This window comes from Podarcis melisellensis, assembly GCF_964234715.1.
Source record: "Podarcis melisellensis genome assembly, chromosome: 10".
In the NCBI taxonomy this organism is placed as follows: domain Eukaryota; kingdom Metazoa; phylum Chordata; class Lepidosauria; order Squamata; family Lacertidae; genus Podarcis; species Podarcis melisellensis.
The window spans coordinates 72837087-72863967 of NC_138542.1; the positions used below are offsets into that span (position 1 = coordinate 72837087).

Genomic DNA, 26881 nt, shown 5'->3' on the forward strand with positions numbered 1-26881 from the left:
CTCCCCCTCCTTTCACACAGCCAGCCCAAGACAGCAACAGCAGCAACAAAAACAGTAAAATCAGTACGATAATAATAGGCACACTGGTCCTCAGGCAGGAAGAATAATAACTTCTGGGACTATACTATCTTCCCCAAACCACAGAATAAGCAGCAGCTCTGGGGTAGCTACATGGGGTTCATGAGGGAAGATAGGCCCCCCAGGAGACTTCCCTGGTACCTGCAACCCATCCTTCCCCCTCTTCCAATAAGACTTGGGGAAAATCTCCCATTAAATTACAGTATTTTAAGTTTCCTTCAGAATGCGCAGGGGGCAGGGATGAAGTTCTGGTGAAGAAGAGGTGTTTGGAGATCATGCGGTGGTGGGGGTGAAAGAGTTTGGTGCAAAAACCAGTCACACACATATGCATCCGTCTTCCATGCTTGAGTACAGCAACTCCAGGGCATGAGCTAAGTATCAGCAGGGTAGGGGCCACGTGTAGAGCAATTCCCATGCTGAGGTCAAAAACACACACAGAGGCAGCAGGACTTCTTCAGTAATAGTTTACTGAGCTTTCAATGCATACAGTTCTCACTGGGTCCACAGTGATGCACAAAACTTAGCTTCTGAGAGCAAACCCAGTTTCAGCAGTAAAAAAAATACAGCACACAGGATATCTAAGTCAGGCAGACACACCGGAAGAAGGGAGCAAGGGAGGAAAGAGGGTGGAAGGACACAGGGCAGTGGATGTGTGTCTTTCGCTTCCTGTCGTCTGGGAGAGAAGTCAGCAACTCGGCAGCTGCAGGGACGTCACGAAGAAAAGCTTTCTGCCGTTCCTTCAGGCACATCCCAGAAACACACACTGTGATCTGTGGTGTATTGCCATATCAGTTGTTCTTCAAAGGTTATCAGGATATGGTCTAGAAACCGGTATTGATAAGATATCAATATATCACCCAGCCCTAATCCTCACCCACCACCAGCAATCCAGACAAACCCTCTCTCCTTCTCTATCAAAAGGTGCTTTACATCTTAGATCATAATCACATTGTTTGACACTGCCTTCAATATTTCATTACTATACAGTTTTACACATAAATACCAGAACTTCACATACACAACATGTTTTAAAGACCGATTTCCCGGTGAGTTCATTTCTGTGAAGAAAAGAGTGGACTCTGACAGGAAGACATCCCACACTCCATACATCTAAATGGGTTCTTCCATGTGAGAGTCTCAGGATTTTCCTTAAACATTTCTTTGTAAATAAAGCACTTTTTGCACACTTTTCATTTAAACTGCTTCTCCTCTTTGAGTCTGTTGATGGTTTGAAGGGTTTCAACTCCAAAGGTTCTTCCTGTCCGCGAATCTGTTGATTTAGAATTTCCACCAAGACTGAACCTCTATCGACTTTCGTGATATTTATAAGGTTTGTGTTTTGTGTGAGTTTGTTCAAATAAATCAAGGGTTCCACTCTGACTGCAGCTTCTTCCACAATCCATACATTTAAACAGTTTCTCCCCTGTGTGTCTGCTGATGTTTTCTAAGATTTCCATTCTGACTGAAGCTCTTTCCGCACTCCAGGCATTTAAATGGTTTCTCCCCTGTGTGAGTCTGTTGATGTATATTGAGGTGTCCACTCTGACTGAAGCTCTTTCCGCACTCCATACATTTATATGGTTTCTCCCCTGTGTGAGTCCGTTGATGTGTTCTAAGTTTTCCATTCTCACTGAAGCACTTTCCGCACTCCATGCATTTAAATGGTTTCTCCCCCGTGTGAGTCCGTTGATGTATTCTAAGGGTTGAATTGAAACTAAAGCTCTTTCTGCACTCCATACATTTAAATGGTTTCTCCCCCGTGTGAGTCCGTTGATGTCTTCGAAGTTCTCCATTCTCACTGAAGCACTTTCCGCATTCCAGGCATTTAAATGGTTTCTCCCCCGTGTGACTCCGTTGATGTATTCTAAGGGTTGAATTGAAACTAAAGCTCTTTCCACACTCCATACATTTAAATGGTTTTTCCCCTGTGTGAGTCCGTTGATGTCTTCTAAGGTCTCCACTGAAGCACTTTCCGCACTCCAGGCATTTAAATGGTTTCTCCCCAGTGTGAGTCCGTTGATGTGTTCTTAGTCTTCCATTATCTCTAAAGCTCTTTCCGCACTCCAGGCATTTAATTGGTTTCTCCCCTGTGTGAGTCCGTTGATGTCTTCTAAGGCCTCCATTCTCACTGAAGCACTTTCCGCACTCCAGGCATTTAAATGGTTTCTCCCCCGTGTGAGTCCGTTGATGTCTTCTAAGTTGTCCATTATCACTAAAGCTGTTTCCACACTCCATACATTTATATGGTCTCTCTCCTGTGTGAATCCGCCGGTGCAATTTAAGTTCTCCATTCTGACTGAAGCTCTTTCCACACTCCATACATTTATATGGTTTCTCCCCTGTGTGAGTCCGTTGATGTGTTCTAAGGTTTCCATTATCACTAAAGCTCTTTCCGCACTCCATACCTTTAAATGGTATCGCCCCTGTTGGAGGTCGTTGATGTGAACTATGTGTGCTCATTCAATGAAGCATATTCCACATTTTGATTTCTATTCCTAATGAAACGAACGATGCCCCATTCCCTGGAGTTTTTACTGTCTTCTCCATCTCCTTCTTCAGAGTGGGAGGAAAGGAAATCCTGTTGGGTTTCAAGGAAGGGAATTAAGGGAAAGAGAACACATCAAGCTCCATTAGCACCTTCTCCTATTTCAACGTCTCCTACATTCCCTCACCTCCTACCCATGTTCCCAATTTTTAGGAAATGAAGTTGCCATGTCAAATGATAGTAATTCATGAGCAACTTTCAAAATCCTCAATAAATGTTCATAAAGCAGCTTGATTCTTTAAAGAATGATGTGCTGTCTGATCTTTTGCCCGTCTTCTGACGCAGGAGTATCCTAAAACGACACTGAAAAGCAGGATATTCAAGGCAAATAGATAAACTGTAATTAGTGGAATGTCTAGTACCTTGAAAATGTAGTATTGATTCACTAGTGGCCTAAAGTTGTGTTATTTCTGGGGACATGAATTTATTCCTGTTCTGTCTTAAATATCATAATCATACGATGTCATGGGGTTTTAGGGGAGTGTTAGTACCTTTGGTGGGGAAAATGTCATGCAACCTATGGGCTAATTTATCCACCATTGGTCTTCACGCTCCACTCAGCTCTCACCTGTGGCTTCCAGAAGCTGTCAGCATGCAACAGGGGCCACAATCCCAGGAACGGCTTCAACCGGCCGGCTAAACCAGGTGAGGATAGCTGCTGGGTCTCAAATTCTTGGTGTATTAGGGAATTCTGTTGCAGGTGAAGGCAGGCCCTGATGGATGGAGAGGATGAGAACAACAGTGAATCCCACAGTCAAGAAGGCAGATTCTGCCCATTCTGCAGAGGAAAGTGAAGGGGAGATAGGGCTCGTCAACCTGGGAAGGGAGCTCCTCGAGAAGGAAAACTCTGGATGCAATACTTTGGTGCACTCCTTCACTTCCTCTTTAGTTATCTTCAGGAGAAGAAACTGCTATGGAGAAAAACTCACACAAATCCAGAGTGGACTCTCTAAGAGGGTTGGATGGTGTCCTGCACACCTCCTTCCAGCCACTCCTGCAGCCAAGCTGGTGCCTAACGTACTGCTCTGCTTTCCTTGGGACCATATAAGCCAGGCTGAGAAAGGGGTCTGGTTGTCTAGGCAGCCCTGAACCCCCAAACACACTGTCCAGCCAGTGCTGCTAACACATCAGTTTCAGGGGGAGCGATGAACTCAGACCTGTGTATCAAAATCTCTCCAATGTGGAATATGTAAAACAGAAGTGCTGTTTATATCATACATCAATTAAAAAGTAATCAGAATATTTGTCTTTTGAATAAAAGGCCACCAAGTATCTGATGGCCCCTTCAAAGCTAATGAAAGTCTTGTGCCTGGAGCTTTTGGGGTGCAGGACCAGGAAAGCTTCTTCCACCATTATCCTTCCAATTGGGATTCAGGCCTCATCATGGAACTCAATCTGCCGGGGTTGCTGTGACTGATGATCTCCGATGTTCTAGAGGCTGAGAGGAAAAGCTGTTTCCTGGTTCTGCTGGATCTCTCAGTGGCCCTGGAGACCTTTGACCATGGCATCCTTCTGGGCCCTGCTATGCAGCGGTTCCCCTCCTTCCTCCTGGGCCATGTTCAGAACGTGGTGTTGAAGGATGAAGGTTCAGATCCCTGGGTGCTCTCTGTTATTCTAAAGCAGCAATGCGGCAGCAAGCAAAGGCTATAGCAGCCAAGTCTGCTGCTTGTGGCTGGAAAGCCAAACAGGAAGTTTGTGACTGTTGCCATGGGAACAAAGGGGCAGTCCATTCTGTACTGAGCACCGGATGTTAGCTCAGTGGGTTTGTCATATGACCTATGCTGGAAGTACATGGGTGGAGTTTATTCTAACTGCTGATGAGTGCAGACATGTTTTCTCTGTACTGAAGTAAAAGACAGGAATAAAAGATGTAAATAGATTTCTGTCTGCTTCTTTCCCCTCCCTGGGGACACCAAAGGGGAGAGAGGAGCAGTTGGTGTGTTTTCCTCACAGCCTGAGGAAAATCGCCGGAACGGACCTCGCGTATGTTTTATCCTGCCGGGAGTCGCCGGAGGGAGGTCTAAGGAATTCAGCCGGTGCCTGAACAGATAGGCACATACCTCTGAGACGTGCTAGAATTCCAACAGTGGTAGCAGACGCCGGTTGCTGTTTTCATCGACCTCTGCATCAAGAAGTGGCCTCCATGGAAGCCTGAGGTGAGAAGGCTGATTCTCTGCAGCCAGAAGCTGACCAGAAGAATCTGAAAGCCAAGCAACGGAGCCCAGGTATGAGTTTTTCGGGCTTAGAAGTGTGAATGCAGATTGATTCAATCTCTGCTTCACGGGGAGCAGTAGATGGGAAAAACAGCTCCAGTCAAAAGAGAAACCGCATTCCAAACATTCCTGTGGTTTCCTGTTCAAGGAAAAGAAATGCTGTTGCTTAGCAACAAAGGCCATGCCTCAGAGAGGAGAAGTGAAAGTTAAAATGGAATGTTTTGACTACACAGTCTGAAGAGCTCTTGGAAAATTCCAACGCAGCCAGCGTTGAGAGCTGCCAGGTGGAACAGAGTGTAAACAAGCCAGCTATTGGATTTTAGAGGCTTGTGTTTGAGAGTCAATGCAAGGACTCAAAATGGATGCCAAGAAGGGAGGTTTGCCTTCTCCGCCCCTTCTGACCAGTGACAATTATGCATCTTGGTCTATCAAGATGAAGGCCCTGCTGCAGAATCAGAGACTGTTTGGGGTGATTGAAAACCCCATTCCAGCAGCACCAACACGTGCTTGGGAGTCACAGGATGTGAAGGCCAGAACTGCTATAATTCTGTGCGTGTCAGATTCGCAGTTGATCTACATACAAGATTTACTGCACGCGAAAGATGTTTGGGACACGCTGAGAAGGACACATCAGAGAGATGCAGGTTCTTCAGCGTTGCTGTATTTTGAGAAGCTGACCAACCTGAGGCTTGCGCCTGATGGAGATGTTCAAGCGCACCTGACGGAAATGAAATTTCTGCGTCAACAGATGGTGGAACGTAACTTCCGTCTGCAGGAGGAAGTGTTTTGCTTCATGGTGATCAACAGTCTGAATCGGACTTACAAAATGGTTGCCAGTCAGCTGGGGTCTCTCCCAGCAGCGGATTTGACTTCGGAGAGGGTCTTTGCCGTGGTTCTGAATGAACAGGACAGACTTGCCGCCCTGGAAGTCAAGGACAGGGGGAGCCGAGAACGGAGTTCTAACGCCCCCACTGCTGTTGCTACTGGAGAAAGCGCCGAAGCTTTGAATGTTGTCCGATGTTACAATTGTGACCAGACTGGGCATCTTCAGCGGTACTGCAAGAAGCCACGTCAGCACAGAGGAGCCAAGGGAAGCTCCACAAAGTCTGAGGCGTCAGACAAAGGTCACACCAAGCCAAAGGCAAAGACTGCAAAAGCTTTGATGTCGCTAAAAGCCACACCAGAGGTGGGAAACTTCTTTGTCCTAGATACTGGAGCCACAGTTCATATGACAGGACACAGAGGTTTATTTTCTACGTTTAAGAAGCAAAGCTTCGCTGTGCAACAAGCCAACGGTCAAGAGCTGGAAGCGACCGGGATTGGAACTGTGTATCTTAAAAGTCTGAACTTGACTATAAGCAATGTTTATTTGGTTCCAGAGTTGAAGTACAATCTGCTCAGCGTTTCGCAGATTGCCAAGAAGGGACTAAAACTGTCCTATGATAATGAGAACTGCGAGATCTACAAAGATGGAGAGCTGTATCTTTCTGCCAAAGAGAAAGATGGACTGTATTTGTTGACTTTTGATCAAAGTGATTACATGGAATGTAATTCTTGTGATTCTAACATGATTTCTTTTACAGGTGTAGCCAAGAAGAACACCAAACAGGTCACCTCGAGGGTCGACAAGGCATTTCAGCGGGTGTATGCTGATGTGATTGGTCCTTTAGCACCATCTAGAGGCAATGCAAAGTATTACCTAATATGTGTTGATTCTTTTACAGGTTTTGTCTGGATTTATCTTTTGGAGAGACCGAAAGAAGCCTTAGAAAGGTTTAAAGAGTTTTGTGACAAGGTTAAAAATATGCATGATGCTGACATAGATTGTCTTAGCACAGATGAGAAGCCAATTTTTCTTTTACAGGAGTTCCAGAGGTTCCTGAAGAAGAAAGGGATTAGACACAAAACTGCTAGTTCCGAAGAAGCTTGGAACAAATGTGTTTGTGTTAGGGTGAACAAAGAATTGCAAAAGGGAATGCATGCGCAATTGCTTAGTTCACATCTGCCACATGAGTACTGGGCTGAATCGCTGATGTCATATTGTTATACGTGGTTGAGAAAGTTTTCAAAAGAGTTGGGATGTTCTCCTTTTGAGAAACTGTTCCACAGAAAACCTTCTGTTGCCCATTTCAAGGTTTTTGGGTCTCATGTGAGAACAGAAGCTCCAGATGGGGTAAAGAATGCCAGAGGCATTTTTGTGGGTTATGAAAAGGGTCTCTACAGAGTAATTTTGTCTGAATCTGGAAAGGTGATTCTCACAAAATTTCTAGAGAGTGCTCCTGAACAGGAGAGAGTGATTGTTCACACATTTCCCACAGGTGATGATGATTCTGATGATGATGATGATGAGTTTGATCTTATTGAGTTCAGTAGTACTGATGATGACAGCGATAGCTCAGACAGCTCAGTTGTCACAGTCATTGAGAGGAAATCTCACACAATGACTAGACCCTCAGAAGAGGAGGATGAACCACTGATTAAGCTTAGTACTGGTTCTCCAGAGAGTCCAGAGGCTGAACCAGAAAGCAAAGAAGAGCAGCACCCCTTACGTAGGTCTGAGAGAGCAACGAAGGGTGTACCACCCAAGAGGTATTCACAAGAGTTTGCTAACTTATGTGTTGCTGTTGTAAACGACCAAGGTCAGATTGAAGCTGTGTCTGAGTCAGAGACAAAGGCACAACAGAGAGTTGTTAACCAAGGTAATGCAGAAGCACTCATTCCTTGGAAGTCACACAACCAGAGAGGTACATTGGTAAAACCAGTGGCGGGTAGTTCCAAGGGTGGAACTGAAACAACAGGGGAATTTTATAAGTATAACAACTGTTTGTTTTCTTCTCTGGATGACGCGTTGCTCGCAGCACGCATTGATACTTTAGGGGGAGTATGTTATTCTAAAGCAGCAATGCGGCAGCAAGCAAAGGCTATAGCAGCCAAGTCTGCTGCTTGTGGCTGGAAAGCCAAACAGGAAGTTTGTGACTGTTGCCATGGGAACAAAGGGGCAGTCCATTCTGTACTGAGCACCGGATGTTAGCTCAGTGGGTTTGTCATATGACCTGTGCTGGAAGTACATGGGTGGAGTTTATTCTAACTGCTGATGAGTGCAGACATGTTTTCTCTGTACTGAAGTAAAAGACAGGAATAAAAGATGTAAATAGATTTCTGTCTGCTTCTTTCCCCTCCCTGGGGACACCAAAGGGGAGAGAGGAGCAGTTGGTGTGTTTTCCTCACAGCCTGAGGAAAATCGCCGGAACGGACCTCGCGTATGTTTTATCCTGCCGGGAGTCGCCGGAGGGAGGTCTAAGGAATTCAGCCGGTGCCTGAACAGATAGGCACATACCTCTGAGACGTGCTAGAATTCCAACACTCTCTTGTAGGCGCAAAAGAGTTGCCATAAACGATAATCCCACCCACAAACTCTCATTCACACACAGTCTGAAAATTTTGGGGGGGGGGAGGTCGCAAACCTCGCCTGTGCTAATATTGGCAGTTTTTGGCCTGTGTAGGCACACCCTGTTTGTAGAGCCTCCAGCCACAGGGACTGTCTATCATGAAAATGGGAACTGCTGTATCTGCCATTATTATAACCTTAATTTATTTATTTCACTGCTAATCCCAATGTTACACCCCCCTAAACTACATCATGGTTACATCATGAAAGGGAAATGTCTGGTGGCAGTAATCTGAGCATCCTGGACCATAGTCCTTAGTTCCCCTTGTCCTCCACCAAACACCCATAGAGTGTAACAAAAGAGACATTTACATTTCACTGCTAGGAGCAGAAGTGTGTCAGTAGGCAGAGCAGAACGGGGGGGGGGAGGGGGAGTGCAAAAAAATATGACCGCCACATGGCCTGACTTATGCCCCCCCCCAAAGAAAGGAATCAGCTGCCATGCGGCCTACAGCTGGAGGGCGGCGGATGGCGGGGGCGAGGGAGCCATGCCTCCCCTCCCCCGCCACTACTAAAAAACAAGAAGGCCGCCCCGCGGCCTAGCTGGCCCCCCACCCAGACAGAAAAGCCACAAAATTGCAGCCTAGCCTGGTGGAGGGGCCATGCCCCTTCCAATCAGGCCAGAATTTACCTTAATCCGGCCGCTCCTAAGGATCCTGATCCTGTAAGGAAGAAAACCAAAAGGGGCTTGGACAAAGGGGTAGGCCTCTTTTCTTTGGCCTTTGCCCCACCCCCAGCCAGCCAGCCATTTTCCTCCCTGACCTGTTTCCCAGCCAATTTCATCACACCCTTTTGTCTTCATCTGGGTAGGTTCTTTCTGGAATGGCTACCTGTCTGGCACTCAGGTATCAGGATGCCAGGGATTATCACTCAGGCAGAGGGGCTGCTGAGCTCACATGTCTATATGAATTTCTGAAGTTTTCCCTGTGAGCCAGTACATAGAGTCATTTGTCAGTGAATTCCTACATTTGGTATCGTGCAGCAGAGGCCCTTTGAATAGATAGGAAGAAACTGTGATGATTGTGGGGACAAATCACAGAAAAGTCAGAAAAGTGATGGTGCTGATTTTGGTGGTGGGCTGCATGTGCATGATATCTGCTGGAGGGGAAACACAACAGTTCCTGCAACAGTCTGGACAGGGCAGGGACTTATGGGGTGGGAAGAGGATAGAGGTTGCAGGAAGGAAGGGGTGGGGGGCCTGGACCCCCCACTTTCCAGGGATCCCTCCTGGTCGCCTTGAAGGGGTGGCCGATTCCTGGGTGGGAGGGAGAAGCCAAGGTGGTCTGTCCAGAGAATTCCCGCGGGCGCCACGATGGAGAGTGTCCCCAAAGACTGGTCTTCCTAGCTCCCCCCCCCAATTGCTACACTTTTCTGCCCCAGGGATGCTCCCCCTCCCCACTTCCTCGACTCCCTCCCTCTGTCCCAGAGTCTCCCCTGCACCCAGAGGCCCCCCCTGGCGCGGCTTACCCCACGCCCTGCGCCCCCATCTCTCCGTCCGGAGGGGCCCCCCAAGACGAGCAGGCGAGGGAAAGGGGGGGGGGTCTCTATCCAAGCGTCCCTCACGCCCGTTAACCCTTTCATGGCCCACTTCTCTCCGCACGGAACCCACAGAGTCCCAGGGATGACTGCGCGGGGAAATGTGGCGAGGGGGCTTCGTTGGGTTCCCCTGGGTGGGCTTCCTAAGGGTCCAAGGAAATACCTCTTCGCAGTACGCGTGCAGGGATCCAGATCCACAACAGGCGCTTTGGGGCGCTACAGCGGGTCTCTGCATCCTTCTCTCGCCTCCCCCCGAAACCCCTTTACCTCCTTGGCCTCGCTCGCGATTCTCTTTTCCTTTTTTTCCCTGCAACATCCACGTGGGTGGGGGTGGGGGATATACCTGCCGCCCCTCCTCCCCTTTCCGAAAGCGTGCGCCCCTAGAGCTGCGGAACAGAGCAGCAATCCGGCGCAGAAGCTCCACTTGCGGGAGAAGCAGGCAGTTTGGGAGAGGAGCTCATCCCCCCTATTCCCGGAGGAGAGGTCAGATGGCGAGGAGGAGGGGCAACATATTGGGGAGGGGATTTGGGATTGTGGGGGCGGGGTGAGGGAAGGATGTGCCGGGAGGGAAGGGGAGGAATTGGGGGTAGGGAGAGGAAGGTTTCCCTCCTCCCCTCTTCCATCTGTGGATCAGGAGAGCGGGGAGGGGCTGATCCCGCAATGCAATTACAAAGTGGGGTTTCCCCCCCAATGTTTACATTGCTAAATCCTTCCCTCGCCCACCCCACGCCACGAGATTAGATCCGCCCGTGTTTTAGGTACTGGTGCACGTTGAGCAGCGGCTTGGACTCTGTGCCTCCTGCGTTACGGGGGGGGGGAATGGGGCTTGGGCTTTTGCACACACAGCCCCGACACCCAGGTAAAATTCATGCAAGGAGTGAAGCAGCCCAGAACTAAAGCGCGTTGGAATTTGTACATCCTCAGATAAGTTTTTTCACCTCCTCCTTTCTTGCAGAGAAACATTTGGTCAGCTGGGGAGTCAAAATGATATCAGGACTGTCTTCCTGTGCTGCTTCGGACAGGTGGTTTATATATTTATGTACGTGTTTGCTTGGTACAGTTATGAACATTTATTATATATCTAAGACATTAATATTCTTATAACAGAAACCACCACCCCCCCACAGGCAACAACAGGCTCCCATCTCTGGTTATGTCTATGTATTTTATTGTCTCTATCTCTTTTTGTGTGCTTTGCGTTGAGAATTGTGCTTCAGCTCAGCCAAGGGAGCTGGGGCTGGAGGGCCAGCTGTGTGTGTGAGTCTGTGTCTCTGTGTGTGAGACAGTGAGTGTGGGAACTCCACCCCCATGCAACAAGAGGCTCCCAGCTCTGTGGATGTCTATGTATTTTATTGTCTCTACCTTGGCCAAGGGGGCTGATGCTGTGAGGAAACAGGAGATTTCTCACTTTGTGTTTTGCTTGAAGGCTCCTGCAACACGTTGGAAGGGCCGGGAGTCCCCCTTGTGTAACAACTTAAGCAGGAGCTCATAATGAGGGCGGAGTTCCCCACACTCACAGGAGGAATGGACTCCGTTACAAGCCATGGTGAATAATTTTGGCAAATTCGAGCGCAAATATGGTGGAGCAATGAACCCCAAACAACTGAGAACTCTTTGAGAATAGATCCCCCCCCCCACGGGCTCGTGGGACCTGGACCTAACCAACCAGGTCCTTTGAAGCGTGACCAAACACCCTGGATGTTCGGAGCAGTTTGCATAGGCAGACTCCTGAGTAGCGGTGCTGAGAGAGAGCCCTACAGAAATTGAAAGGACAGTATTGTACCTCGCTGATGGTGCAGTGGGCACTGGAGGAGGCAGAAGTAATCAAACCCCAAAAGAAAGAGCACTTTTCCAGAGGTGAAAACGAAATAACCAATGCGGCCACCAACGGATCCCACTGTTACGGGATGGAGGGGAGCATATAAACAGAGGTTTACTCCTGCGTAAACCACATAGGGTCAGAGGCAATGACCTCAAGGGAACCCCGCTATACAAGGGCTCCCCTCGTCCTTTCACAGCGTTGCACCAAGCACCACACAAAACCCCAACACCCCAAGAGTAAAGCGCTATTTCTGACCGTGTATCCCGGTGCTATATACAGGCAGGCAGTATGAATGAACGATGTATTTTATGAATGAACAATTTATTTGCATGAGGATGCATCCTGGCCAATCAAATCGCGTCAAATGTAGCCCTTCAACCAATCCCAGCAATGCTATGGCTCTGCAGGAGATGCTCAGCGAAGCTATCTTCCACGATTCAGTTACAGATAGGTAGCCGTGTTGGTCTGCCATAGTCAAAACTTTCAGTGTATCTGAAGAAATGTGCATGCACACGAAAGCTCATACCAAGAACTAACTTAGTTGGTCTTTAAGGTGCTACTGGAAGGAAAAAATTATTTTTGTTTCCACGATTCAGTGAGCGCTGACAAGGTGACGACAGCTCCTGCTGAGAGAACAATGGGCTAAATTCACCCCACTCATAAAACTGGATCCAATGTAGTGAGGCCAATCAGGTCATTTCCGAGCCCACTGTCTGTATTGAGAATAGCCAAAAACGCTCAGAAATTCATAGAAAATCACTGGTTTCAACGATTCTCTTCATTCCACCGACAATTTGCGTCATTGGCTAAGGGCTTTGAAACCACTCGGTCCCTGCCATAATCCCTCAAGCGGGAGGTCACGTACTCATAGGAAGGTACTCATAGGTGTCGATCGCTGGGCAAAAGCTCTCCTCCAGACTTGCCCAGGTGCCAGACTATGCAAACCAAAGTTCTATTGTTCTTTTGCAGATAAAGTTTAAAATACTAACTGATGCGAAAGAAAGAGGGGGATTTGCCCTGCCGGACTTGAGGTTATATTATGAATCTGCAGCCTTCTGCTGGTTGAAAGATTGGTCTGGACAAAATACAAAGACTAATTAGAGGGTAAGACCCCGAGGTGGCTATCACCGGTGGAGGCCAAGGCCCGTAAAAGACTTAACATGGAGGCCTACTGGCCAAAATACTGGGAATTGATCGAAAAAACTGGAGACAATTGGAGGTTGCAGAGCTTGGAAAAATTAAAAAACAAGGTGTGAGACTGGCTGCATTATGCTCAAATTCAAGAGGTTTTCAAAATGGACAAAAAGGTTGGGTTCCAGGTGGAAAAATCGAAACTAGAGACAGAATTGCTAGAACCAAAAAACAAGATACTTTCGAGAATGTATAACTTGCTGCTTAAATGGAATACACAGGATGAGACAGTTAAATCCGCCATGATAAAGTGGGCGCAGGATATTGGGCATAACATCATGTTTGAGGACTGGGAAAGGTTATGGAACACCGGAATGAAATTCACGGCATGTAATGCCTTGAAGGAAAATATTATGAAAATGGTATACCGGTGGTACATGACCCCAGTCAAGCTTGCTAAGATATATCACCTGTCTGATAATAAATGTTGGAAATGTAAGGAGGCGGAAGGGACATTCTTTCACCTCTGGTGGACTTGTCCAAAAGTGAAGGCCTTCTGGGAGGTGATTTACAATGAGTTAAAAAAGGTATTTAGGTATACCTTTCCCAAGAAACCGGAGGCCTTTCTTCTGGGCATTGTGGACCAGAAAGTGTTAAAGAAGGATAGAACTTTCTTTATGTATGCTACTACAGCAGCAAAAATTCTTATTGCAAAGTATTGGAAGACACAAGATCTACCCACGCTGGAGGAATGGCAGACGCAGTTGATGGACTATATGGAACTGGCTGAAATGACCGGCAGAATCCGAGACTTGGGAGAAGAAACAATGGAAGAGGACTGGAAAAAATTTAAGGACTATTTGCAAAAACATCACAAGCTGTATGAATGTTAAGAAAATGCACGATTTAGGAAATTTTAGCTTCAGCAACTTTAATAGGCGAAATGAAAACTAAGGTACAAGAAATAAGAGGTGGAATCATGAAATAACTTTATTGTGTTAAATTTAAATATATAAGAATTGGGACATAACATTCTGAATCTAGTAACATGATAAATTGAAAGATACAATAAGTTATGAAACAAGATAACAAATTGCTGATGTTTGTATTACAAAGAATGCAGGGTCTGGAGGATGTGGGGAAGTCCAGTTGGTTAAAAAAAAAAGATTATGGAAATTTGAATTTTTTATACTTTTTTTTCTTTTATCTGTCTTTTCTTTTTTCTTTCTGTATTCTGTAAACTTAATAAAAATAATTTATAAAAAAAGAAGAAGAAAGAAACCACTCGGTCCCCGCCATAATCCCTCAAGCGGGAGGTCACGTATTTACAGGAAGGTGCTGTGGGTTAAACCACAGAGCCTAGGACTTGCTGATCAGAAGGTTGGTGGTTCAAATCCCTGCGACGGGGTGAGCTCCTGTTGCTCGGTCCCTGCTCCTGCCAACCTAGCAGTTCGAAAGCATGACAAAGTGCAAGTAGATAAATAGATACCCCTCTGGCAGGAAGGTAGATGGCGTTTCCGTGCGCTGCTCTGGTTCGCCAGAAGCGGCTTAGTCATGCTGGCCACATGACCCGGAAGCTGTACGCTGGCTCCCTTGGCCAGTAAAGCGAGATGAGCGCCGCAACCCCAGAGTCGGCCACAACAGGACCTAATGGTCAGGGGTCCCTTTACCTTTACCTTACTGCTTGCCAACAAAGGTCCGTATAGTTAAAGCTATGGTTTTCCCAGTAGTGATGTGTGGAAGTGAGAGCTGGACCATAAAGAAGGATGATTGCCAAAGAATTGATGCTTTTGACTCAAGGTGCTGGAGGAGACTCTGGAGTGTCCCATGGACTGCAAGAAGATCAAACGTATCCATTCTCAAGGAAATCAGCCCTGAGTGCTCACTGGAGCGTGTGTGTGTGAGAGAGCTGAGGCTCCAATACTTTGGCCACCTCATGAGAAGAGAAGACTCTGTGGAAAAGACCCTGATGTTGGGAAAGATGGAGGGCACAAGGAGAAGGGGACGAGGGAGGGACTTCTGGTCAGTGCCAGTGACAATGGCAGATTTCCCCTGAACTCTCAGGGGAACTGCTCCGGGGATTTAGGGTCTGCCGCTGCGGCGAAAGCGGAGACTCGCAAAAAAACACAGGCGGGTGAAGCCTGTGGACCTGGGATCTGGCTGGCACCTTTTCCGCCTCCCTTGCTCATGAGGAGACCTCTTTTTGAGGCTCCGTTGCGAGGCAGGGTGAGCAGCGCGGTGCTTCGGATCGATCGCTTCGTCCCCGGAGAGAAGCAGCACAGCTGTTGTCGGAGAGCGCTGATTTCTTTCTGGGACAATTTGGCTCCTAAAGCAACTACCCATGAGTAGAACCAATTAGAAGAATTAAGACAAGGACAGAGGCTTAAAGAAATGAAATCGTAATTGGAAATTCCTAAAAAGTAAGATGTAATCTGGATTTAAAGTGGGGAGGTCTAAACAGGAAGTCCGCCTTCCGCTTTTGTATATAGACTAAAGCAAAGATACTACAAGCTAAAATCTTGGAAACTTTGACTTGAAAATCCAAATATTCACTGTTTGAAGTAACCACACACACCCCTTTCGAAGAAGCAGGGGGAGACTTTGAATTTGATAAATTTCTGAGATCGGAAACCTTACAGCTTAAACCTGGGAACGAGCTGCCTGACGCTAAGGAATTACTTTTGAAAACTTTTGACAGGTAGACTTTGATAGTTAATGGAAATATACAGAATTCCCCGTAACCTTCTGCCTTAAAGATGGCGAATGTAACTATGTTATGTCTTTGTATCTTGAAGCTGAGTTGACTCTTGGAAATTGTTATTGTTGAGAAATTGTATCCCTCTAGTGGGGGAACTTGAAACTGTTGCATGAACACCTGTCAGCTGCAGATAACAAGCCTGGGAACCAGAATCTGACCTTAAAATACCCAAAATGCAGATCTCTGAAGCAATGAAGAATGCATTGCAAAGAACAAACTTTTGTTGGAGGAGCTCCACAGGAAGTTGGAATTTCAGGAATTTATTTTGTCGACACAACCGGTGGCAAAAGAGGAATTGATGGAAGAAGAATTGGTGCTGGAGGGAGAGCCGGGGCAAGAAGAAGAGGAAAAAATTATCATTTATCTGGATGTACTGGAACCTATCATCTAATTTATCTTTCAACAGATCACAAGATTTTAATCAAAATTGGTCCCCTACTTCCATCAGAATAGCATTATATTTCAACCACGTATCTTTCATATTCAACCTTTTATGGGTCTTAGCTTCCCATGGTGAGCCAAATCAGCTGGCCCTGAAGCAGAAATATGGATTTCTTTGGAGTTCATTGCTGGGAAGAAGAGTGGACACTGAGAGGAACATGTCCCACACTCCATACATCTAAATGGGTTCTCCCCTGTGAGAGTCCCTAGATGTTTCTTAAACATTCCATTATAATTAAATCACTTTCTGTAATCTTTCCATTTAAACTGCTTCTCCTCATGTCTGTTGATGGTTTGTAGGGGTTCAGCTCTAAAAGGTCATGCTGTGCATGAGTCTGTTGATTTAGAACTTCCACTAGAAATGGACCTCTACCATTATTTAACTTCCTGACACTTATATGGTTTGTCTCTTGTGTGAGTTTGTTAATGTAAATCAAGGGTTCCACTCTGCCTGCAGCTTTACCACTCTCAATGCATTTAAAGGGCTTTTCCCCTGTGTGAGTCCATTGATGTCTTCTAAGGGTTTCATTGAAACCGAAGCTCCTCCGCACTCCATTCATTCATATGGTTTCTCCCCTGTGTGAGTCAGTTGATGTCTATTAAGGTGTCCATTCTGACTGAATTTCTTTCCGCACTCCATGCATTTAAATGGTTTTTCCCCTGTGTGAGTCTGTTGATGTCTTCTAAGGTTTCCATTATCACTAAAGCTATTTCCGCACTCCAGACATTTAAATGGTTTCTCTCCTGTGTGAGTCCGTTGATGTATTCTAAGGTTTCCATTATCACGAAAGCTCTTTCCACACTCCATACATTCATATGGTTTCTCCCCCGTGTGAGTCCGTAGATGCATATTTAGGCTTCCACTCAGACTGAATTGCCTTCCGCACTCCATGCATTTAAATGGTTTTTCCCCTGTGTGAGTCTGTTGATGTCTTCTAAGGTTTCCATTATCATTAAAGCTCTTTCCACACTCCATACATTTAAATGGTTTCTCCCCTGTGTGAGTCCGTTGATGTCTTCTAAGGGTTCCATTATCACAATAGCTCTTTCCGCACTCTATACATTCATATGGTTTCTCCCCCGTGTGAGTCTGTTGATGTCTTCTAAGGGTTCCATTATCACAATAGCTCTTTCCGCACTCTATACATTCATATGGTTTCTCAGCTGTGTGAGTCCGTTGATGTATTCTAAGGGTTCCATTATCACGAAAGCTCTTTCCACACTCCATACATTCATATGGTTTCACCCCTGTGTGAGTCATTTGATGCTTTTTGAGGTGTCCACTCTGACGGAATTTCTTTCCGCACTCCATGCATTTAAATGGTTTTTCGCCTGTGTGAGTCTGTTGATGTCTTCTAAGGTGTCCATTATCACTAAAGCTATTTCCGCACTCCAGACATTTAAATGGTTTCTCCCCTGTGTGAGTCCGTTGATGTGTTCTAAGGTGTCCATTCTCACGAAAGCTCTTTCCACACTCCATACATTTAAAAGGTTTCTCCCCTGTGTGAGTCAGTTGATGCATATTTAGGCTTCCACTCTGACTGAATTGCCTTCCGCACTCCATGCATTTAAATGGTTTCTCCCCTGTGTGAGTCCGTTGATGTATATTGAGGTGTCCACTCTGACTGAAGTTCTTCCCACACTCCTTGCATTTGAATCCTTTCTTGCCCATGTTAGTCGGCTGATGTGTTCTATCTGTGAAAGTCTTTTCACACTCTATACCTTAAAATGGTTTCGCCACTTTGGGGGTTTGTTGATGAGAGCTATGTGTCTTCATTCAATGAAGCATGTTCCAGATTTCACACATTTTAATGTCTATATCTAGTGAAACCAAAGGTGCCCTTTCCCCTGGAAGTCTGTCTCTCTTCTCCATAACCCTCCTCAGCGTGGGAGGAAAGGAAATCCTGTTTGGGTTTCAAGGAAGAGAACAAAGGAAAAGAGAGCATATCAGATTCAATGAGCACCACCTCATATTTCAACATGTCCTATATTTCCCCTGCATCCTACCCAGGTTCCAAATTTTTAGGAAATGAAGATGCAATGATGTCAAATGATAGTAATGCATCAGCAACCTTTCCTTATCCTCAATCATCATTAATAAAGCAGCATGATCTTAGAAAACAGCCTTTACACATCAATTGTTTTCTCACAGGAAATGCAGCTACTCTCTCTCCATGAAAAGGCCCTCTCTGTCTCTGGTCTCTGGAAGTGAGGGTACAGGGAACCAGGCAGAGGGCCTTCTGTGTGGTGGCACCCACCCTGTGGAATACCTTCCCTTCAGAGGTCAAGGAAATGAACAACTATCTGACATTTAGAAGATAGTCGAAGGGAGATCTGTATTAGGAGGTTTTTAATGTTTGATGTTTTACTGTCTTTTATGTGTACTGGAAACACAACCAGATGGGCAGGGTATAAATACTACAATCATTTGTATTATCTTGTGATTTTTTTTGTAGTTATTTTGGAATTCGTAGTGCAATATCAGGTCACGAAATGTTTTGGGTGGAGAAAATCACAGGGTTGCCGTAAACGATAATCCCACCCACAAACTGTCATTCACATACAGTCTGTAAATTTGGGAAGGTCACACAGCTCACCTGTGCTAATACTGGCAGTCTTTGGCCTCCATAGGCGCACCCTGTCTGTAGAGCCTCCAGCCAAAAGCACTGTCTATCATGAAAATGGGTCCTTTGACTGGGAAGAGTCTCAGCTTGTCAGTCACTCTGACATTGCCTACAAAAAGTAAGAGGAACAGAAATGCCTTTGAGGCGCACCTTCTATATCAATCCTGAGATCAATTAAATAGGTTCTGCACCCCTGTTTCTGATGACAGGTGTACATTATCCTCAGCCTCAATGAAGCAGGCAGTGGAAAAGACACTTAAAGATGGAAGCCTGAGAGAGAGGAAAAGGTTTCTGGCTGCTTCCTGGGTGGGATTGCAGAAACCAAGAGCCACTTCTGAGAAGGCCTCTCCCCTCCTCTCTTCCTCTCCGATTCCCTCTCCTCTCCAGGGGACCAATGGTTGGACTGGGCAGAATTGCTGTGTCTGGATAGGGCAGGGGCTTATGGGGGTGGGAAGAGGATGGAGTTTGAGGAAGGAAGGGGTGGGGGGACTGGACTTCCCACTTTCTAGGGATCCCTCTCTGGTTTCCTTGAAGAGGGGGGTCGATTCTTGGGTGGGAGGGAGAAGCTAATGTGGCCCCTTCGGAGATTCCTCGTGGGCGCACGATGGAGACGTCTCCCCAAAGACTGGTCTCCTCCCCCCGACCCCGCCAATGCTTCGCTTCCTTGCCCAGGGGATGCTCCCCTCCCTCCTCCCTCCTCCCCCTCCTCCCCCACCCTTGGCCCCCTCCCTTTCTCCCGGAGTCTCCCCTGCACCCAGATGCCCCCTTGGCGCGGCTCACCCCTCGCCATGCGCGACCCATCTCTCCACCCGGAGGGGCCCCCCCAAGACGAGATGGGGAGGGACAGCGGGGTCTCTATGTAGGGCGTCTCTCGCGCCCGTTAACCCTTTCATGGTCTGCCTCTCTCCGCGCGGAGCGCACAGGGCCCCAGGGATGCCTGCGCGGGGGAAACGGGGCCGGGGAGTCCACGTGGGACCCCGTGGGTGGGCGCCCCATGTCCGCCCCTGCCGAGGAAAGCCCCCTTCGCAGCGCACGTTCAGGGATCCAGGCCCTGCCGGGGGGGCACACAGAAGGCGTTTTGGGGAGCTGGCGCGGAGTCCCTCTCTGGGTCCTTCTCTCCCCTCTCCCCCCCCCCGCCGCGACCCCTTTACCTCTTTGTCCTCGATCCCGATTCTCATTTCCTTTCCTGCAACATCGATGTTTTGTTTGAGGGGGGGTCCCCTCCCGCCCCTCCTCCCCTAGAGCTATGGCGCTGAGCGGCAATCCGGCGTAGAAGCTCCACTTCCGGGAGAAGCTGGCAGTTTGGGAGGAGGCTCACCCCCCCCCCCCTTGTTCCCGGAACAGAAGCCGGATTGGAGGAGGAGGAGGAGGAGGAGGATCCTGATATTTTCAAAGGAGAAGCCCAGGAAAGCCTTGCAGCTGGGGGGGGGGATCTGTAAATACTATTATGGTTCTTATTGGAAGAGGGTAGTTAAAAATGTGTGGGAAACTGGGGTTGTTGACAGGAGTGGGTGACGGGCTCATGTTTCTGAATGCCAAAGACTCCTACTTTGTGACAAATCTGTGATGCATCAAAGAAAATGTATTGGGAAATGTATTGTGGGAAATGGGGAGAGGTCTTAAAAATCCATGCAACCATCTTCTCGGGGTTCCTACGTTTGGTGTGTTTGAACCTTGTTGCAACAAATAAAGATCAGGTCAACTGACCGCCGTTTGCATCTTTAACTTGGCTGGATTCTCCTTCTTTTGCTGACCGGAGGGACCCCCGGGGAGTGGCACCCTGACGAGCTGGGCAGCGGAGTAAATCCGCACCCCGCGATATTTTCCTTCTCAACTCTTTCCCACCTGAGCCTCACCCCCTTACCAAAAAGCCAGACACAACACAATGTGACAGGATTGTGACTCCTGCCCTCAGCAAACAAAAAAGGACCCCCTCCCCCACCCGGATCAAAGCAACCCCGAGATGCTGAGGTCCCCCGGTCCTTGAAATGAAAAGGGGAGGGGCTCGGGAAACATTCAGGGAGCAGGCGGGGAGGGGGCTGCCCAGGCTCCAGAAGCTCCTTCTCACTGGTTCCTCCCCATCGCCCTCCTGCTGCCTGCCTCCCCTCCGCTTCTACTGGTCCTTTGCAAGTGCGGGGAAGCTCTAGTCCCTCCGCCCCCCCCCCAAGTTCCCTTAAGAGCCCCACATTGCACGTGGCCGGCTCACCTGCAGCGAAACAAAACGCAGCTGCCCTGGCAGAGTGGAGCCAGGCTGGGGGGCACCGTGGGGACCCCAGAAACGTGTCCCTAGAAGAAATGCGCCTCCTTCCTTCTCTGGTGTTCAAGTGCTGTCGGTGGGCTTCCCAGAAGTGGCCCCTGGCAGGACAGGGGCCCCTTGGGCCTGATCCTGCAGGGCTCACCTGATGTTCAGATGCAAGTGAACCCTCCTTTGTCCTTCAAGGCGAACAAGGTTTCCCAAATTTGGGTCCCCAGCTGTTTTTGGACTACAGCTCCCATCACTCCTAGCAGGCAAGACCAGTGGTCAGAGATGATGGGAATTGTAGTCATGCCCTCCACGTGGCTCTGGCAAGTGAGCACAGTTGCGTGTGACAAGGGTTAGGGGGGAATTCCTTCCTGGTGTTATGGAAATTACAGGGGAGGGGGTTACCATCTGACATTATCCCCTGGGACGAGGAACCCCAAACCCCTCTCCCCTCAGTCGCAAATACGTGACACACATCTTATAAATACAAGAAAACACGGTCTCTGCATTTGAAGAATGGGTTTTACGGACTTTGTGTTTTAGGAATGGGATTTATGAATAACCAAAGCTCACCAATCAAGAGCACTATATTTTGACAGCCAGCCAATGGGGGAATCCATAGACGGCTGGAACTGCCTCCAAACCAGCCTTTCAGGTCAGCCTTTGCACAATTGTCTCAGCGCCCTCCTGCTGCTCAGACTATGGGCAAAGTAGATTAAATGTAGCCATTTTGGTTTCGATTGCCTAAAGTTGCTAGAATGTTACAAAGATTGTGTCTAAATGTATCCTTTCAGCTTGACAGCTCAGGGAACGATACCTAAATTCATATAAAATCCATACTTTAACCGATTCTTCCCGTTCCAACGCCATTTTAACTCTTAAGGAAAAGTAAATTTAGGCTTCACCCTCCACCATGACCCTGGAAGCGGATAGCCACGTAGGCAGCAAGAACAGGGCCTCCTGCCATAATCCCCCGAGCGTGAGAACACATACACTTCTCCCCACCCAGGGAGTGACCAAGGGGCGACAACAGACTTCCACAGAGGCAGTTGACCAAGCCAGGTGTTCTGAAAGCCCATCTCAGGAGAAGCCCTGCGCGCAAGGATGTAATTTGATTCTGAATTGATTTTAGAATGAATTGATTTTAGAATGTATTTCAATTAATTGATTGTGATTTTATGTAAAATGTGTTACTTTTACTGTTGTTAGCCACTCTGAGCCCAGCTTCGGCAAGGGAGGCAGGTGGGATATAAATATTATTATTATTATTACTACTACCACAGTGGTACCTAGAGTTATAGACGCTTCAGGTTACAGACTATGCTAGCCCAGAAATAGTACCTCAGGGTAAGAACTTTGCTTCAGGATGAGAACAGAAATTGCACGGCGGCAATGGTGGCATGGCAGCAGCAAGAGGCCCCATTAGCTAAACTGGTACCTCAGGTTAAGAACAGACCTCTGGAATGAATTAGGTTCTTAACCCGAGGTACTACTGTATTATGTCGATAGTTTTATTGTTCTCTGGGTGATGGGTACTGGAGAAGTGTCCAGAGATGTATCTGATAGAGTGACCAACTGTTGAACTTGTGTAACCCTTTGATACCCCTCCCTATTTGTGACATACTAGTGAAGATGCTGGGATGCAGGTGGCGCTGTGGGTAAAAGCCTCAGCGCCTAGGGCTTGCCGATCGAAAGGTTGGCGGTTCGAATCCCCACGGCGGGGTGCGCTCCCGTTGCTCGGTCCCAGCGCCTGCCAACCTAGCAGTTCGAAAGCACCCTTGGGTGCAAGTAGATAAATAGGGACCGCTTTCTAGCGGGAAGGTAATCCTTGAAATGAAAAGGGGAGGGTCTCGGGAAACCTTCAGGGAGCAGGCGGGGAGGGGGCTGCCCGGCTCCAGAAGCTCCTTCTCGCTGGTTCCTCCCCATCGCCCTCCTGCTGCCTGCCTCCCCTCCGCTTCTACTGGTCCTTTGCAAGTGCGGGGAAGCTCTAGTCCCTCCGCCCTCCCTCAAATTCCTTCTAAGAGCCCCACGTTGCACGGGGCAGGCTCACCTGCAGCGAAACAAAACGCAGCTGCCCTGGCAGATTGGAGCCAGGCTGGGGGGGGGGCACCGTGGGGACCCCAGAAACGTGTCCCTAGAAGAAATGCGCCTCCCCCCTTCTCTGGGGCTCATTTCTGCCGGTGGGCTTCCCAGAAGAGGCCCCTGCTGGGCCCCTGAGAAGACAGGGCCTGATCCTACAGAACTTGCCTGATGTTCAGATGCAAGTGAATCCTCCTTTGTCCTTCAGGGAGAACAGGGTTTCCCAAATTTGGGTCACCAGCTGTTTTTGGACTACAGATCCCACCATCCCAAGCTAGCAAGACTAGGGATGATGGGAATTGTTGGCAGGCCCTCCAGGTGGCTCTGGCAAGTGAGCCCCACATGTGACCAGTGTGGGGAGAATTCCTTCCCGGATTCCAGAAGTGGGCATCACCTTTGAGTATTGGGGTCAGTGCCCCTATTCCTCCAGCAGGAGCGATTGTGGGGCTTCCTCGCCTGCTTCCATTCAGCTCCGCCATTCCCAAAGGGCAATTCTGCTTCAGCCATTGTGGGAGCAGACGGGCTGGAAGCTGGAGCGGCTTCCCTTTGAGTAGGCTTCTTGGTCATGTGGCCAGCATGACTAAGCCGCTTCTGGCAAACCAGAAGAGCACATGGAAACACCGTTTACCTTCCCGCCTAAGCGGTACCTATTTATCTACTTGCACTTTGACATGCTTTTGAACTGCTAGGTTGGAGGAACAAGGACCGAGTAATGGGAGATCACCCTGTCGCAGGGATTCAAACCACAGACCTATGGTTTAACCCACAGCGCCACCCGCGTCCCTGTCAAAAGGTACTTTATATCTAAAATTATTCTCACTATTGTGAGACATTACCTTCATTTAAAGAAGTACACACACCAGCAGAAGGGAGCAAGGGAGGCAAGAGGCTGGAACGACACAGGGCAATGTGTTTTGTCAGGGAATGGTCTGAAGCCGAATATGGGGGAATGCATTCTCAAGGAGATTAGCTTTCCTCAGAAGAGGAGGGAGAGAAACGGCGGCCCTCGTTTCCCGTGGTCTCAGAAGCAGGGAGAGACACAGACACAGTGACGATTAGACAGGAGTTACCCAGTTTGAGATAATGACAACACTCAGCTGGGAACTGAAGCTGGAAGCCGAATCTCCTCTGAGTTCATTGCTGTGAAGAAGAGGGGACTCTGAGAGGAACATGTCCCACACTCCATACATCTAAATGGGTTCTCCTATCTGAGACTCCCTTGATGTTTCTTAAACACTCCATTATAACTATATGGTTTGTCTCTTGGGTGAGTTTGTTGGTGTAAATTAAGGGTTCCACTCTGGTTTTTCCCCTGTGTGGGTCCGTTGATGTGTTCTAAGCCTTCCATTATCAGTAAAGCTCTTTCTGCACTCCATACATTTATATGGTTTTTCACCTGTGTGAGTCCGTTGATGCATTCTAAGTTTTCCATTTTCACTAAAGCTCTTTCCGCATTCCATACATTTATATGGTTTCTCCCCTGTGTGAGTTTGTAGATGAATATTGAGGCGTCTACTCTGACTGAAGCTCTTTCCGCACTCCATACATTTAAATGGTTTCTCCCCTGTGTGAGTCCGTTGATGACATCTAAGGGACACATTGTGACTGAAGCTCTTTCCGCACTCCATACATTTAAAAGGTTTTTCACCTGTGCGAGTCCGTTGATGCATTCTAAGTTTCCCATTTTCACTAAAGCTCTTTCCGCACTCCATACATTTATATGGTTTCTCCCCTGTGTGAGTTTGTAGATGTGAGTTTGTAGATGAATATTGAGGTGTCCACTCTGACTGAAGCTCTTTCCGCACTCCATACATTTAAATGGTTTCTCCCCTGTGTGAGTCCGTTGATGTATTCTAAGGCTTCCATTGAAACTGAAGCACTTTCCGCACTCCATACATTTAAATGCTTTTTCCCCTGTGTGAGTCTGTTGATGTGTTCTAAGCCTTCCATTATCAGTAAAGCTCTTTCCGCACTCTATACATTTAAATGGTTTCTCCCCTGTGTGAGTCTGTTGATGTCTTCTAAGGCTTCCATTGAAACTGAAGCACTTTCTGCACTCCATACATTTAAATGCTTTTTCCCCTGTGTGAGTCCGTTGATGTATTCTAAGCTTTCCATTTTCACTAAAGCTCTTTCCGCACTCCATGCATTTATAAGGTTTTTCACCTGTGTGAGTCCGTTGATGTATTCTAAGTTTTCCATTTTCACTAAAGCTCTTTCCGCACTCCATGCATTTATAAGGTTTTTCACCTGTGTGAGTCCGTTGATGTCTTCTAAGGCTTCCATTGAAACTGAAGCACTTTCTGCACTCCATACATTTAAATGCTTTTTCCCCTGTGTGAGTCCGTTGATGTGTTCTAAGCCTTCCATTATCAGTAAAGCTCTTTCCGCACTCCATACATTTATATGGTTTCTCCCCTGTGTGAGTTTGTAGATGAATATTGAGGTGTCCACTCTGACTGAAGCTCTTTCCGCACTCCATACATTTAAATGGTTTCTCCCCTGTGTGAGTCCGTTGATGTCTTCTAAGGCTTCCATTGAAATTGAAGCACTTTCCGCACTCCATACATTTAAATGCTTTTTCCCCTATGTGAGTCCATTGATGTGTTCTAAGCCTTCCATTATCAGTAAAGCTCTTTCCGCACTCCATACATTTAAATGCTTTTCCCCCTGTGTGAGTCCGTTGATGTGTTCTAAGCCTTCCATTATCAGTAAAGCTCTTTCCGCACTCCATACATTTAAATGGTTTCTCCCCTGTGTGAGTCTGTCGATGTATTCTAAGTTTTCCATTTTCACTAAAGCTCTTTCCGCACTCCATTCATTTATAAGGTTTTTCACCTGTGTGAGTCCGTTGATGTGTTCTAAGGCTTCCACTGAAACTGAAGCTCTTCCCACACTCCATACATTTAAAAGGTTTTTCCTGTTGGAGTTCGTTGATGTGAGCTATGTATGCTCATTCAGTGAAGCATATCCCACATTTGACACATTTTAATTTCTCTTCCTAATTAAACTGAAGGTGCCCGATCCCCTGAAGTTTTGACTGTCTTCTCCTTCACCTTCTTCAGAGTTGGAAGAAAGGAAATCCTGTTTGGGTTTCAAGGAAGAGAACAAAGGAAAAGAGAGCACATCAGATGTCATTAGCACCTCCTCATATTTCAACATCTCCTACATTTCCCCGCATCCTACCCATGTTCCAAATTTTTAGGAAATGGAAATGCAATGTCATCAAATGATAGTAATGCATCAGCAACCTTTCATAATCCTCAATCAGCAGCATGATATTGGAATACAGACTTTTCAAACCAATTTTTTCCTCACAAGGAAAGGCAGCTGCTCTCTGTCCATGAAAAGGCCCTCTCTTTCTCTGGTCCATCGTTTCTTTGGACATTTCCCATCCTCTGCATCATAATCCTCCATCCACCTCTGTCTCTTAATGAATCACCTGCACAGTCCCATTGGCCTCAGGAGGTCAAGAGAGACCTAGGTCTGTGCCTTTTCCAGGGATTGTGGTCTGGGTTAGTCAGAGAACTAGTGACAAGTCTTGGTGCTTGGGGTCAGCTGAATGGGTGCTCAGGGAAGCTCCTGTTGTTGGAGATGGACCTCCGTCTAGAAGCCTTGCATTGCATGGAAAGAGAAGGAGAAGCAGAAGGAAAGCAGCTGGCGATTGGGAATCCCAGACGGAAAAACCCACCCCCATTTTTCCTTATAATAATGAGGTGCAGCCTGATCTTGTGCCTTTCTCCTGAATCAGGACAATCCTAAAATGACACTTACAAATCTGAATACTGTAGGCAAATAGATAACTGTACTTAATGGAAACTTCATCCTTGAATATGTAGTATTGATTCATTAACAGCCTGAAGTTATGTTGTTTCTTGAGAAATAAATTTATTCCTGATCTGTCTTAAATATCATAATTATAGGATGGCTTGGGGTGTTAGGGGAGCGATAGTACCTTTGGTGG

General features: G+C 47.3%; 5 protein-coding genes across 10 annotated transcripts in view; all 5 read right to left on the reverse strand.

The window, feature by feature from the left end:
• LOC309378768 (uncharacterized protein) overlaps positions 1-10521 on the reverse strand; it is a 74864-nt gene extending 64343 nt beyond the window's left edge. The window contains exon 1 of the mRNA XM_081927412.1: positions 10164-10521. The gene's annotated coding sequence lies outside the window, so the exon portion shown is untranslated. The remainder of the gene's footprint in view (positions 1-10163) is intronic.
• Positions 1-26881, reverse strand: part of LOC309378608 (uncharacterized protein) — a 179700-nt gene that overhangs the window by 121162 nt on the left and 31657 nt on the right. Inside the window, exon 2 of the mRNA XM_081926985.1 lies at positions 19748-19826. The gene's annotated coding sequence lies outside the window, so the exon portion shown is untranslated. The remainder of the gene's footprint in view (positions 1-19747; positions 19827-26881) is intronic.
• Positions 1-26881, reverse strand: part of LOC309378787 (uncharacterized protein) — a 78129-nt gene that overhangs the window by 32723 nt on the left and 18525 nt on the right. The gene's annotated exons all lie outside the window — the stretch shown is intronic.
• LOC309378775 (uncharacterized protein) lies at positions 1151-24648 on the reverse strand. Its single transcript, XM_081927422.1, has 2 exons — positions 24314-24648; positions 1151-2003 (listed from the first exon to the last, which is right to left on the reverse strand). Exons 1-2 carry the CDS (start codon positions 24627-24629, stop codon positions 1486-1488), a joined length of 834 nt encoding a protein of 277 aa, XP_081783548.1. The 5' UTR covers positions 24630-24648; the 3' UTR covers positions 1151-1485.
• LOC309378722 (uncharacterized protein) overlaps positions 16060-26881 on the reverse strand; it is a 44433-nt gene continuing 33611 nt past the window's right edge. For 5 of the 6 annotated variants that reach the window (XM_081927334.1, XM_081927332.1, XM_081927333.1 and 2 more), the window contains exon 3: positions 16060-17876. In XM_081927334.1, the coding sequence (XP_081783460.1) occupies positions 16529-17644 (1116 nt within the window). In that variant the 5' untranslated portion in view covers positions 17645-17876 and the 3' untranslated portion in view covers positions 16060-16528. Of the gene's footprint in view, positions 17877-26235; positions 26863-26881 lie in introns of those variants that run through there. The other variant, XM_081927335.1, reaches the window with a different exon arrangement.

Bases quoted from the DNA above. Each gene is read 5' to 3' on its own strand.
- LOC309378775 (XM_081927422.1), bottom strand. From the start codon at position 24,629: ATGGAGTGCGGAAAGAGCTTTAGTGAAAATGGGAAACTTAGAATGCAT. The intron at 2,004-24,313 runs GTGAAAAACCAT...GGACTCACACAG, and splicing joins GCATCAACGGACTCACACAG to GGGAAAAACCATTTAAATGT.